General features: G+C 44.7%; 1 protein-coding gene across 1 annotated transcript in view; it reads left to right on the plus strand.

The window, feature by feature from the left end:
* The first annotated feature begins 2083 nt into the window (after positions 1-2083).
* CDH2 (cadherin 2) overlaps positions 2084-15372 on the plus strand; it is a 118897-nt gene continuing 105608 nt past the window's right edge. The window contains 2 exon segments of the mRNA XM_032697291.1: positions 2084-2191; positions 13331-13445. Coding sequence (XP_032553182.1) covers positions 2117-2191; positions 13331-13445 — 190 coding nt within the window. The 5' untranslated portion in view covers positions 2084-2116.

Here is a 15372-nt window from a genome sequence, read left to right on the forward strand (position 1 = left end):
AAATCCGGGAAACTCTTCCTTGTACCAGTGTTTAAACATCAGCTATGCCCTTCTTGCTTACTTTCACTAAGTCTTGGGCTAAATTTTAATCCGAAATTCATGCCCCGGTGGTGTTTCCCTCACTTACTATTCTTCACAACTCCTGGAATCAGTGCAATTGCATGGGCTACAACTTTAAAGAGGGCGCGTGAAGGGAGGGGTTGGCGGGGGTTTGTTTTTCTGATTGAGGCTGCTCTTCTCGGCTGAGTCTCATTTGGTTGTTATGACTTGCAGGTGGTGAGTGGCTCGCTCGCTGCCCGGGCCCTGCTCTGCCCCGCGGAGGCGGCGGGCGGCGCGGTTCCCGCTCCGGCACCGGCGGGCGCGCATCTCCCCCGCGGCTTCTGGGCCTGTCCTCCCTCTTCCCTGACTTGGGTACACAGCTCTATCGCAGCTCACAAGTGACCGCTATTTCCAGTTTCAAGACTAATGAAATCAGCATCGTAAAAGCGCGTACTTACCCCGCCTTTCCCCGACAAAAATATAAAAGCAAATCCGCTGTTTCCTTTCAAAACATGAGCATGACGGTTTGTGTTATTTTCTAAAGCACGGGGGGAAAAGTATTTTGCTTCCAAGTTCAAGTGTAAAACAAGATGCCTTAAAATAAATAATGCACCATTTTGAATCACTACTTCATGAGATTGTCTATGGGCCAATGCCTACAAATCCTCCCCTTATTATATCCAAGGATGGAAGCTCTGATGCATGGACACAAAACAACTTCGCCGACTGACCTATGGGCGAGAGACAAGCTGTGCCAGCTCCGCAAATGAGCCAGCACTGGTACTCGCTTCTCTAACTGTTCGCTCAGCAGCACTTTCCAGCTCTCTTCCGCACGCTGACATTTTTGGACAAGCCAAGGTTTTGAAAACATTTGCTGATAAAATTCAGCAGGTACATTAGGAAAAAAAAAATACGGAGGGGAGGTGGTTAAGAAAAACAAAAAAAGCTAAGCAGTAACAGCTGAGCGGAACTTGCCGAGCCGCCAGCACCAGGGCAGCGGGCGGGCACCAGCGGCGCCCCCGCAGCTTCTCACTGCACCGACTGTTCCCTGCCGAACACGGCAGCTCCCTCCTTCCACAGCAAGTTCTCGCCCCCCCCCCCCCCCCCCCCCCCCAAACCATTTCAGTGCACCAAGTGTGTGGGTTGGAATTTATTTCGCTCCCCCGCTCCAGAGCTGCTGGTGTTGCAGGGTGAATGGGCGCTGGCGCCTGCCCCGCTGCCCTCAGCGCCCGCTCTCCGCGGACCGAGGAGGGGCAGCGCTATTCGCAGGCACAGCGGCGAATTTCCCCGGCGCTCACTGTGCCGTGCCGTTCCCATTGGCCGTGCGGCCGGCAGGGAGCGACGGGAGGCGAAGAGGGAGCTGCCAGCAGCAGGGAGGCAGGCAGGCATCGGGCGAGCGCGTACACAGGCGCACGGCAGGCAGAGGCTGCTGGGGTATTGTTATCATTGTGCTTCGGCGGAGGGCTTTGCCTGCAGGGGGAGGGGTGGAGGGAGGAGAAGAAAGAGGGAGAGAGAAAGTGCGGGGCGAGCATGCAGCAGGGCTGGGGCCGGCGAAGCGGCGGTGCTGGCGTGCCCGGGCTGAGGCGCTGAGAGGAGCCGCCTGCCCGAGCTCGCTGAGGGCCACCGGCGGGAGGACCGAGGTGGGCACGATCCAGACGTGGGGAAGTCAGCCAGCCGAGGGGAGCCGCCACCGCACTGGCCTCGCAGCAGCAGCAGCGACTACTTCTTTCTTATCTCCCAGCCTTTTGTTCGCCCATCCTCCTCCTCCTCCTCTTCCCTGCCCACCCTCTGCACCGCGTAGGGGGCTCGGCAGAGAGACAAGCAGGCTGACCCAGAGCTGAGTTTCATCCATCCTCCGCCCCCCGCTCTCTCTGCCGTCTCTCTCTTCCTCCGCTGCATCGCTGCCCATGAGCTAGAGCGGCAGCCGGCTCCGGCAGGCGGGGGCAGACGCCGACCGCAGCTCCCGGCAGCTGCCGCTGCCCGACCCTCCCCGCCGCTCCCCTCGCCCCGCTCCGCGGGCTCCAGCCGCGCTCCGGAACTGCTGGGGGCCGCCCCGCCGCCGCCCCTTCTCGCCTCCATGTGCCGGGTAGCGGGAGCGCCGCCGCGGATCCTGCCGCCGCTAGCGCTGATGCTGCTGGCGGCCCTGCAGCAGGTAAGCACCGCCGGCGGGGAGCGGGCCGGGCTGCGGCTCTTTGTTCTCCTACGGGCGGCGATGCCCGGGGAAGGCGGGAGAGCCGGGGGGCAAATGGGAGGGGGGGTGGGGGACAGGCAGGCTCCGCTTTGAGGAGGGGGAGTCTCTGGGAGGGGGTCGGGGAAGGTGGCTGTTGCCGCTGCCCCGCTGCCGGTGTGCCCCGCGATGGCTTGTGGCCGCTTGCGCGGAGCCACCTGCTCGGGGCAGCCCCGCCGGGCTCCGGGGAGACAGGGGAGCTCGTGCCCAGGGCCGGCTGAGAGGGAGAGGGTGGTCCCCGAGACGCGAGAGGTGACGGGGCGCGGATTCCCCCCCTCGCTGCCGGGAGAGCAGGTGCCGCGGGACGGGGGGGCCGGCCGGTCCCCGCGCGGCCGGCAGGAGCACGGGAGCTTGGCCCCGCCATGAGCGCGGGGGACAAAGTAACGGAGCGGGGAACGGAGCGCACATCCCACTCTCCCGCCCCGCGTGGGGAAGGGCGGGCAGGGGTGCCAGAGAAGTGCGGGGAAGGGGGCAGCCCCCGCGCCTCGACTACCCCCGGCTCCCGTGCCCACTAATCCCTTCCCGGGAAGAATTTAATCAGCCTCCGCCTGGGCGCTGGGCTTCCCCACCCCCTGCCGCTAACGGGAATTTCCACTGGGACGGGCTCGGGCTCCGAAGTGTTTAATTTATTATTATCCGAGTCCTGCTGCTGCCTCGCCGGGGCCCTCCAGGCGGGCTGTGTCCCGAGTGACGGGGTCCTGGGCAGGTGGTCGCGGGACGCGGGGAGGCGCCGGGCACCGCCGGCCGCGATGTGCTCCCCGTGGGGTGCAGAAAGTAGGGGTCTGCGGCGAGATAGGACTGCCGGGACGCTGGGGGGGGGGGGGGGGGGAAGAGAACGGGGAGACGACAAAATGGATCCCGGTTGGGGCAGCGAGGGCAATGCCCGCGGGACGGTGGTTGGGCTCCCCTCCGGCAGCGCGCGGTGTCCGGAGCGGGCGCGGAGCCCGCGGAGCTCCCCGAGCGGAGGTGGGAGGGTGGCGGTGGGTTCCCCGTGCGCTTTGTGCTGGCTGAGCTCGTATCCGGCGCCGCGCCGGGGGTGGAGAGGGCGGTAAGTCCGAAGGACAGATGGCGCAGATCATCGCCTCTTAATGGTATTTACGGTTGGGGCATTTCTGCCGGGCCGGGGGAGCGGGTTGAGGCGAGGCCGGCGGCGGGGCCGGGGTGCTGGGGCGGGCAGGGCGCCCTCCCGCCGAGCCCGCAGCGGCTGGCGCAGGGCGGGGGGGGCGGCGGGCGACAGCCACTGTCCATGGTGCGGCCCCGCCGCCTCCGCCGCAGCGGGGGGCAGGAGGAGCCCGGCCGTCCGCCCGTCTCCGCTTCTCCGTCCCTCTGACACCCCCATCCCCTCACGGGGTCCCCAGGCGAATGAGTCCCTCCCGCAGTTTCTGAGGCTGTCTCGGGGGCTGATGACTTGCACCAGGCGAGGTACGAGGATTTTCCCTTGAGTCTTAGGGGGACGCAAGGCAGGCTGGCTGGCGTGACACGGGAGTATCCGGCTGGGCATGAGCGGCTGCATGTGAGAGCAGCCACCCTGTTCAGAAACTTGTGATGTACCACTTACCGGCTGTTGTTATGTTGGGTTGTGGTTTTTTTTAAAGTCCTTATGTGCTGTTTACTGTATGTGCTTTCAGTTCTGTTTAGTCTTCCTATCTCAATAAATCTTTAAAGCACAAAATCTGCAGTAAGCTTTTATTCCGGTTGTTTTTTTTTTTTCCTTCTACCCAAGGCAGGTTTGAAATTGAAGCACAAGCTATGAATTAAGGACAGGAGCTAACCGTGTTGCTTTTATGTATCACTCAGTGTCACTGGCACGTTACGGTTGGGGAATCCAATTTCCCCCTTGTTTGGGTATCCATTAAATCAGGTTAAGGTTGATTTTTAATAGTGTGTAACAAAATTGGAACTTGGGTATGAAATCAGATTTATAGACCTGTGTCTGTACAACACTTTCATTTTAAAAGCTCTTTTTTCCTCTCCCCTTCTTCTTTCAAGCATACTGCGAAGAACCTTCCCAAGCTAGGTGCAGTGCTAACTTTTTATTCCCCTGTCATCGCACCTACTAGTTTTGGTTTGTATGAGGTTATCTGTGTCAGGTTCTTTTGAAATGCTGAACCTTTCCGCTTAGTTTTTCCTCTGTGCAACACAACTGCTATCTACCTTTATTTTCTACAGTTATTAATCAGTTTGTTGTTTGTTAGTGGTGTAGAAAAGCTGACATTATGGAATTACTTGAGAGATTGTAACTGGAATCAGATTTTATGGCAGATCTGTGGATGTTGTTTATGTACAGGAAACGGGGCTCTAGAGTTTTAGCAATATGTAACCTGCTCAAGACAGAAGAGAATGAAAACTGCCCTTTATTTTGCTGGTTAGCAGATCAGTATGAGTCTGAGAGTATTATGTGAAAAAAATCCTGACAGAAAAGAGGATAAAAGGAGTGAGTCTTGTTTTTCTGGCTAAAACAACAGTTCCAGTCCAACAGGATTTAAGAAGGAATGGGAAAGCTAGCATGAGTTTACAGGAATGAAAATACTGTTAGAAATAAACTGGAAAGGGGAGTAGAAATTGTGCTCAAAAAGGGAATAATTTTTTTTTAACATATAATATAAGGTGATTGAAGCACTCTGGATGTTGTCCACTTCTAAATCAAAAGCAAGTAAACAATTAAGCAGTTTTGGAGCCTTTGGAGCTTAGGTGACTGGTTTGAATTCGAATTATGATGACAGAGGACATAAGTTATTACCCTCTGCAGGCAATTTTGGTCATCTTCCAGGTCTTAGCGAATGTATCCAGGTGATAAAGCTACTACCCTAAATGACACTCCTGTTAAGCTGCCTCAGCTGAGAATTCATCAATGGCGTTTCTTGCCACCTCTACCCCTCTAGTAATCAGCCCCAGCAGTAGTTGCTGGCAGAATTGGGATGAGAAATATTAATGTGGTTTTATGAGTAAGTGGCAGCGAGATCTCCTGTTGTGGGTACATATTCTGTCTCTCACAATATACCTGTGTCTTAGGTATTTTTTTAATTAGTCTATTTTAAGTAATACAGTAAATATACAATTGTATAAACATAAGTTTTAGGATGTCTCTGATTTTCAACCCCATTAACAGACTCCAACATCGTTAACTCCTTACAAAGTGAACTGAAATGAACTGAATGCATTTTATAACACATCTCATAAGCCCCAGACCAGGATAGCTATGCGAGTACCTCAGCCTTTTTGGAAGTAGATCTTTCTGTTCTGGTTTTACTTTGTCTTCAAAGAATCTATTGGAAAAGTTAAATGTGGCAGGCTATTGCAGCAGAGAGCTCTCTAATCCTTGTCTGTCTGGTCTAGGTGATAGTGATACCACTGACACAGCCTCAAAATTCAGATACTTTTTTTCCTTCAGTTCTACAATTATCTCTTTGGATATTAAACTGAATATATTATTTAAATATATATTTTGTTACAATAATTTCTAAAAACTACTTTTTGCATCTGTTATAGGACAGATAAGGTTGCATAATTCAGCAGCGAGGTTTTGGAATTTAAGTCATTGGTTGACAAAGCAGGAGATAATTTTGCGTATTAAATGAGTTCTAATTGTCTGGCCAGATATTATAGCAAGCTCAGGAATGCATATACTGCTTACATAACCAAAGGTGTGTATGTTCTCTTCTCTTGTCAATTTATGTATTTTTTATAAATATGTATTTTCTAGAGAACCTTCTAGTGCTCTCTCTCCTCATGGGTAGTACTGCTACCTAGGCATGCAGCTCAGCATGCTAGGAAGATGAATGTATAGTTTTGATACCAGTTTTTAAAATATTGTCTCAAATTACCATATTTTTGAACTACATCTAGTCAAGAGTGTCTAATTCAAAAATTTCCTATCTGTTGTTTTCCCTTCTGCTCCCAGAAGTTGGGGGACCTCCCAGAAACATCACTGGAAGAACCCTGTCATGTTCTATCTTTCTTAGTTTCATTGATGCTTTTATATCAATAATTTAATTTATTAGTTTTTTAAATAGCTGAACACTAACACATGAGACAGTTTAGTTGTGACAGAATTGCATGTGTATATTTAAAAATAGCTTGAGGAAGCTGTGAGTAAAGTTATTTTTACTCAGTACAGACAGTATTGTGTAAGGGACTTTTTGTCATGTGGTAAGGAGAAGGAATTTTTGAATGGCTTTTTCTACCTGAGTTAGAGAATAATTTGCCAGTTAAACTCTCTTTCTGTTTCTCATTGGTTTTGTAAATGCTTTTGTAGATTAACAAAAAAGTTTAGAAAACTTGCAGTAGTTTCAGTAGTTCACCACCGCTCCCGTTAGGAGGAGAATTTAATTTATTTCAAACAGTGTATACATGCATACAAAACATAAGTCCATTCCCCAAAGGTTCCCTGGCATTTGTATTTTAGATTTTTGTTACAAAGTGTGGGAGGAACCTGTAGTGGCCTTGCTGAATACTTCTGTACTTCCAATAACCCGGTGGCACTAGTTGTACGTAAAGTGCAGTGAGACATGTCAGAGTGAAGAGTAATAAAAGCAAAAGGAATACTTGATGTCTTTTACAGTAGCAGTGGTAAAGTACTTCTCACGTACCACTGAACTGGGACTTGCTCATTGACCAAGTTAATACTGGTATACAAAGAAATGAGTCTTGAGAGGAAAGAAAGGTATTGTACATTACTGCAGGATGAATTTAATGAAGATTTGTATTTTGCTAAAGTGTGTTTGTAGTTTGTGAGTTGAGCTAAGAGGGACCTTTTTCACCCAGATGTCAGGCCATGTTGCAGTTCACCTTGAGAGGTGTATAACCAAGTCTGCATGATTCATCATTTGATTTGATCTTGCAGTTCTCGTTGAAAGATCATGGGAGCTCTGTCTGAATAAAGAAGAGAAATTAGGCTTTCTATTTTTAAATGGTTTATGAAAACAGATACAGGATCAGCAGCTTCCAAGATGGAAGGTGTATCGCTGCCAAATCTTTTTAGTGTTTCAGTTAAACTATTTGGTTTTAGTCAGTATTCGTGTATTTAATTAAATATCATGTTTCCAAAAGGCGCATTTATCCTCTCCTCTAGGCACTCCTTGACATATTTAAAAAATATATTTTTACCAACAGACTCCTCTGGGGACTCTTCCATTCCTTATAATTAGCATATAATTATCACCCAGCAGCTGAAGACATAGTTAAAATTTTGTGATCCCCCCAAAGAGGCCCAGCAAGGCCTCCCCAAAGCTCAGGAAAAAACAGCATCCTCCGGTACACATTAGCAGCAGTTTTCATGTGCTGAGATGTTCAGTGTGAGCAATACAATGGCTATTATCAAATCAGAGAGAGGCCATTTCCTCTTGTAGAGAAATTAGAATGTATGGTCCAATACAGGACTGGCTTATTTGGTTGAGATGTTTTTATTATTATAAAAAAAATGTAGCTTCGACTTACAGAAATTCTATTTAGTTTTATTATTGCAGTTGAAATTTTAAGATACCCTACTCTGAACTGTGACTTACTTGAAGAACCACGTGTTTTGAAAGATGCAGCACTCCCATGCTCTCCTAGTTGAGGGAGGGGAAACGTCCATATTGGGTGATGGCTTTGAACTATGTGGGATATACTAAATAAGTGTCTCCTTTTTTAGTAAAGCAAATGAACATTGTTTCTCAGTTGGAGTTAACAGAATAGGCTATGAACATGTTTTGTAAAGCTGGCAGATGAACAGGTTGAGAGTCCTTGCTGAGAAGGACTTGGGGGTGCTGGTGGATGAGAGGTTGGATGTGACCCAGCAATGTGTGTTTGCAGCCCAGAAAAGCAACAATATCCTGGGCTGCACCAAAACCGTGAGCAGCAGGTCAAGGGAGGTGATTCTGCTCCTCTGTTCTGCTGTGATGAGACCCCACCTGGAGTGCTGCATCCAGCTCTGGGGTCCCAAGCAGAGGAAGGACATTGACCTGTTGGAGGGTCATGAAGATGAGTAGTAGAGGGATAGAGCACCTCTGCTATGAGGAAAGCGTGAGAGAATTGTGATTGTTCAGCCTGGAAAAGAGAAGGCTTCGGTGACCTAATTGCAGCCTTCCAGTATCTGAAGGGAGCCTACAAGGAAGGTGGAGGGAGACTTTGTGTGAGGGCATGTAGTGACAGGACAAGGGGGAATAGCTACAAACTGAAAGAAGGTAGGTTTAGATTAGATACTAGGAAGAAATTCTTTACTGTGACAGTGGTAGGGCACTGGAACAGGTTGCCCAGAGAAGTTGAGAATGCCCCATACCTCAACTTTTTCAAGGTCAAGCTGGATGGGGCTTTGAGCAACATGGTTTAATGGAAGGTGTCCGTGCCCATGGCAGAAGGGTTGAAACTGGATGATCTTTAAGGTTGCTTACAACCCAAGGCATTCTATGATTCTATGAACCTTTGGTGGTTTAAAACAACTTTATTTAAAAACACAGATGTTGCAGATTTTGTCACTTGGGGAAGGTGCTTGAGAGCTGTAAGCATTGGTTTAATTTCTGGTCTAAAATCTTGTGGTTCATGAAACAGAGCATTAAGTAGAAGTGAAGATGGCCTAACGAAAGCCCTTTCTGGTGTAACTGAATGACCTCTGGGAGGATGTAGCCTGGCACCCACTTTGGAAGCTCTTGGCTTCCTGAACAATTTGAATGAAAGGCACATTTCTTTTGCTTCAGTTGCACTCTACAGTTGAAAACAAATTATACTTGACTACATTCGCTGAAGTACTGAGTACCGTGGGGGTATAAACTGTTGCAGCTTTTCTTTGCAGCAAGTTGGAGATTTAAGAGAGTTGCTTAACAGTTTGAATTTTAGCATCTAAAGCTTTTCAGAGATGTTCTATCATCCTGCAGAGTATCTTTTGTATACCTTATGGCAGTAAGCAGAAACTTGCTATGAAATAACACCCACCTTTTACAGCATATCCCACTGTGTCAGATAATGTCTTTACACAAAACTAAAAATGGACAGAACAATCTCTACAGTTGCAACCTAAGTTGCAAATGAGTATTGGGTACCATCCTGGCTTTTAAATTAATGAAGAAACACCCAGTCTTTAAACACAGTCACAAATGTTTCTGTGATCTGTGCTTAAGTTGAATATTACTGTCATAACTGCAAATTAATATTGGTTATTAAGGAGGAAGAGCTCGAATACCCTGTTCTTGCTTAGTCATACATATAATTATGTCAGACATTGTTTTGAACTTCATACAATAATGTCCTGGTGAATTGGCTGGACTTGGCAACTAGTAGCTGTACTATGTTCAATTATACTCTATAGTATATTTTCTCTGATGCATACCCCTCTTTTTCTCATTTTACTACCTAGGCTTATTTTCCTATAGGAGTAAATTACATTGATTATAAAAGAAAACAGTCTTTCAAAAGCAACTTCCCTTGCATTTTGGTACAATTGCTATTAAGAAATCTTATGTTGTAATACATGCAGAATAAGAGACTTTGAAGAACGGAGACTTTTGATATTTCAGATAAATATAGCTACTATTGAACTCCAGTGGTGTATGGTATATTCAGAAGTGGTGAGCTTACATTTCGAAATAGATGTTTCTTTAATGGATGTTTCCAGATGTTTGGAATTGCATTTTAAATATGTCTACTTTTTAGAAACTATGGAAATTTGAAAGGGTTATTCATCCAGAACTGTCAAGACTAGTGAAGAAATCCTGCCTGGCTTTACTCTTGTTTCAGTTTACAAACTTCACAACTGTGAGGCTTGTATTGGAAAACTTCTACTGGTGATGTTTAGAAAAAGATGTAAATGCGAATCGTTTAGAATTATAAAATTGAGATTGTTAACAGGTTGTTGTGGTGTTTTTGTAATTTATTTTTTTTTTAACTGAGCCAGAATACAACCTTGGAATTAAAACACAGATTTCTAGATATGAAACTAAAGTATGAAACTAAAGTAAGTGAGGAGCAAGGTATCAAAATTGCAAACTTACCTGTCTAAGTATATCAAAAAGGTGAATTCTCTTAATTGATTGAATAACAGTTTTGGCAAAGGACTTCTAATTTACATCATGATGCTTCAAAATTGCAGTTTGTGTGTTGCATTTATTCTGAGATCTTACAGTACTGAGTTTATATGCATGATCTGACACCATGTTTGACTAGGTGTTAGCTCTCTAGCATCTGAAGATAGTAATGGTTATTACTCATTTTGCAGTTAAAAATGACTAAATAAGTCATAAAGGATGAGGAACGCAGAATACTTTTTCAGTAGTAACTCTATTTTGCTCTAGCAAAGTCTGTCAGCGCTTGAGAGGAGAATTTTCCAGGTGCTGAACTTGTTTAAAGTTTTGTAACTGCACTGAGTAGGTTTTATGTGGGTACAAGCTAAAGTAATTGCTTTCCATCTTAAATGACAGGGGTTTTTTTAAGTAGAGTCCTTCTGTAGATGAACGTACAAGTAATATTATCTTATGTTTGAAACAGTCTTGGGAATTGTACTAATCACACAAAACTCTGTAAATTCCAATAATGTAATTTGTAATCATAATCTTCATTAGCTTTCACCTTTTGCCCCAGATAAGGGGATAAAAATATTTCAGCATCCACCTTTGCTTTGAGTTAAAATGGTTTAAATCTTGAAGTACTCTTAGGCTGAACTTGATATGACCTGGTGTGTCTGAAGTTGCAACTTCAACTTAATTCAGAACGCTTAACACAGGGCAATTAAGAATTGCTGAAAATTTGAATTCTTCTTTCCCTTGTGTTTTTATTCTGAAACAATCTTTACAAAGGGCTGTTTTTGGAGAGCAGAGTACAGTCTTTTGTTTCCGGATAAAATCGATGGCTGCAAATGAAAGAATAAAGAAGGCTCTCTATTCATGTCCCCCAGCCTTTGTTTCAGTGGGCATTGTTTCAGTTTATAAGAGCTGTTTAGTACATATAGATTACTGGAAAGGCTGAAAGATTCCCAGGCACATGGGTGCAGACTTGTTAAAAATCTTGCTATCTCCTCAGCTGCCCACCAAGCCACCCAGTACCTTTTTGTATCAATGATACCATGAAAGTCTATTTTTTTTTTCTTTTCCACCACATTTACTGTGACATCATCTTTTGTACAGTAGTTTAAATGAGTCTCTTACTAGTTTTCTTTCAAATTATGGGAACCTTATCAAACTTGTGATTTGAGTTCTAAAGCTGAGGAAACTGGCAGTTGGAATTTTAATTATTTCTAATTTACCATCTTTTTATTTTAAAAACTCAGGGTTTAAATAGACTGTTTGGGCTTAGCTACAGATCCAAGTTCCAGTTTTGCGGGTAACATAGTCCCATGGTGATTTAAACTGTTACTTTATGTTTGCTTTCTCTTTAGGGTCCACATATAAACATTTTCAAGTACATAAGCAATTGTACACGGTGAGATACCTATGTAGAGCTTAAGTCACAAGTAAATCCACACCACAGTTTCCATTAACCTGAAACTCGATAATTATCAAGTTGTCTCACTGAGCAGTTACCTGGATAGTGAATTAACTTGCTAGTTATGTAGTAATTTTTTTAATTTTTGCTAGTGTGAGTGTTGAGTTGCACAGTTAGGAATGTGTTGGTGTTAATGTAGAGCAATGTGTTACAAATGCCTCCTCGTATTAGTGATAAAATTATTCTAGTAGGGCTTGGCAGGCTGAGCTTGACCGTGTGTATATCAGTGGAGAGATTATGCTTCTGTCCCGTCCCATTTCCCTGACAAAACCCTTGTAGTTTGAGGTGCTCCTGTCCCACCTCTGCTGTAATACTCTTTTTTCCCTGAAATTACTATTGTGAATGGGTGAATAACACCATCCTGTCCTCTTTCTCTGTCCTTTTTTTCTTTCCTTTTCCTGTAGGGCTTTCTTTGTCAAGTAGGTGCAGATGTGCTTACATGGCCTTGAACAGGTCTGCTTGGCAGAAGACCATCTGAGAAAATAAAAAGGAAAATCTAATTTAAGTCTTGATTAGATTAAAGTATGATATAACCACACAGTTGCTTGTGCTTTCAAAGACCAGACCCATCTAGGCATGCATGTGGATAGGCCTTTATTTGGCATGTAGGCATGTTTGAGATTGTGTGAGGGCTCTCGTGATTTCTTGTACATATCTCAGCCCAGGCTGGCATGGGAGCTGGTCTGTCTGCCTTGTGCAGTGTGAAAGGGATTTTGCCATGTATCTTACATACTCACATGTAAGATGGGCTGTTGTCTTATGCAGCACTGAAATGAGACAAAAACAACCAGCTGAAAAGAAATCTTAGTCCTTTGCCACAGAGCTGTCCTGGAAAATAGCTTAGCTATCAGAAGTATCTTCTGAATGTGGAAGATACAGAAAAAACAAATTTCCAAATGCTGTATTATATTTTTTAATAGAAAGGCATTTATGAAACTCTTTTAAGACTGTGATTTGAAGGTAAACTTTCTTAACAAGTGAGAGAAAAAACAGTTTCAGTGGCTCAGCTCTACCCTTGTTGTGCAGATTTAATAATGAGCTGCTCTGCTTTTAACTTAATGTCCCTTTGAAATGGAAGGAGATTGCATTGGAAACATTTGGCTTTATATGGTATCTTTTTGAATGCTAACACAAATGTTAACGTAGTGCAAATGTAACATTTTATCTTGGTTTAGTTGTTCTGGTACAACCTCACATAGAAATACTCTAAATAAAGCATTTTAAAGCAGTGGTTGAAGTCATTCCTCTCAAGTTATCTGTCTGTGAAAAAGTTGCCAAAGGGTTTTGTGCAACATTTATTTCCAGAGGAAGGAATGTTTTTGTTCCCCTTATGATTCCCCTTCAGTCTTGATGGCTGGTTTAGTGGAAATGCTCAGTTGTCAGAAGAATCAAGATTGTGTATTATTTAGATCTTACCAGACAAGTGGGATTTGTTCCTTCCATTCCAGTTATCAGAAAGATTAACCCTTTGCCCTCGCGGTCCTAATTGCAGGCATTCGGAAACAAAGATTCTGCTTTTACAAGACAGCAGCAAAATGGAGTACATGCCAACCCGAATGTTTCTCTGGTGAATGAGGGTTGCAAGTATTACATAAATTTTGTCTTGCGTTTCAGGCACCGATAAAAGCAACCTGTGAAGAAGATATGTCATGCAAGACTGGGTTTCCTGAAGATGTTCACAGTGCAGTGGTGTCAAGGAGTGTGCATGGAGGACAACCTCTTCTCAACGGTATGGTTAGAAAGCATATTTTGATTTTGGTTTGTTTTTTTTTTTTGGTTCCTCTGATTTTAACCATAAATCACTCTGAAGCATTTTTGTCCTTAAATAGGGCAGAAACTCTTGCAGGAAAGAACATCAGCTGCTCTGTGATTATTTTTTGATTACTGTCATAGGACTTGGAAAATCTGTTGGCATTAATGGCAGCACATGCACCTCTGACTGTAATTTGAAAACTCTGAGTGTTGGAGGACTTCCTGTTGTTGTCCACTAATTCTCATTCTCAGCACATCATTCGCACTGATGTTTCAAGTCTATACCTAGAGCCCAAGTATGCATGATGAAGAGGCAATGAAAATTTTCTTTATGCGTTATATCTTTCATAGAAATACTGCACTTGCACCCAGTCCTAGCACTCATGTTAATGCAGAGACAGTTCTCTTACTGCTTTTTCGTGGCAACCTGAGAAGAGACACCTATGAAAAGCAAGTAACGGGACAGACAGCAACATGAGAGTGTGATTGTCTGTGAGCCCTCGGTCAGTGACTGCAGCACTGCAGGCTCTGTAAGAAGCAGTGCCAGGGCTGTCTCATAGACAGTGTGCTGCTCTCTCACCCTGGCACCTGCCTGCATCTGAATGGCACAATGCCCAGGCTCAGGATGCTAGTGCTCACGTTGTGCTTGGTGAGTGCAAGCCTTTGCCTCTGCCGGGGATGCCCTGCGGTCAGTGCATCTGCCCGCGGGTTGTCCAAGTTGGGAATACGGTTCGTTGTTCTTCTTGTGTCTCTATTTTTCAGGGATAGAGTAGGACACAGAGGCACACGCTCTGAATCTTTCCTAGGTTTCCCAGCCAGTTGAGTTTCAGTATACAAGTTTGCAGAAGTACAACATTTTAAAAAATGTGCATTAATTTGTCTGCTTTGTGAACTGGTAACATAATTTTTTTTTTATCTAATTTAGAAATTGTGGAACTAAGAACATCAGTTTTAGATGGTTTCAAATACAGCTTAAATAAGGGCTAATTTAGTTTAATTTATTGTTTCTTTCACATATAAATTTGTTCAAGATATTTAAATGAAAAAAATTCTAATGAGTCTGCAAAACAAATGAAATAAAAGCTATAGTCTTGATTTTACGGGCTGTATGTAGCAGTCTCTCCTTAATTATATTTTACAGACCTGTTTTGTGCTTTCTTAGAAGTATAACGGAAACTTGAGTGCAGGATGAATCGATTAGCTTTAGTGTGTATTTAAACTTGAGTTGTTAAAGTTTTTTTCTGTTCAGTTTCAAGGAAATATATTCTACCACCACAGACTTTTCTTTTACTAAAGGATAGCTTAGAAATTTATGTATTAAAGTAAATGTTCTGCCAATAGAGAAAATAATAAAAAGGAAAGAGAATGTTCCTCACTTTCCCACCAAATGGGAGTTAATAGATGGCTCTACTATGGACTTTTGCAATAGCCATCAGCACTGAGAACTCCTTGGTGGATGAACAAACATGGACGGGGCTAGAAACAGGAACGCACAGCACAGCAGACAAGTGCTTGGCAAAGGTGCCACCTTGAAATCACCATGTGTTTTTTACTGGTTAACTGTCAATTTGTCTTAAAATGGAGATCACACAAGTTGTGAGATCTACTCTGTCTTGTGAAAGTTCTCTTCACTCTGTGAAATCAAGACCCTTTCTGCAATTTCTCCCCTTTCTCTTCCCACCAGGAAACACAGTGGACTGGACACTAATTGTTAGTATTGCTCATGCAAACCTGATGATAATGACTGACCAGCATTAACTGAATCTCAACTAATAACATAGGATGACAAGTGACTGACTTCCTTTTTCATTACTCGTGCCATTCCCACAGTCCCCTCCCTTGCTTCTCAGAAGTGAGTGAAGCATGACTGTTGATTTGTCCTTGAATGGTATTAAAATGCATAG

The sequence above is a fragment of the Chiroxiphia lanceolata genome, chromosome 1, assembly GCF_009829145.1.
Source record: "Chiroxiphia lanceolata isolate bChiLan1 chromosome 1, bChiLan1.pri, whole genome shotgun sequence".
NCBI classification, from domain to species: Eukaryota; Metazoa; Chordata; class Aves; order Passeriformes; family Pipridae; genus Chiroxiphia; species Chiroxiphia lanceolata.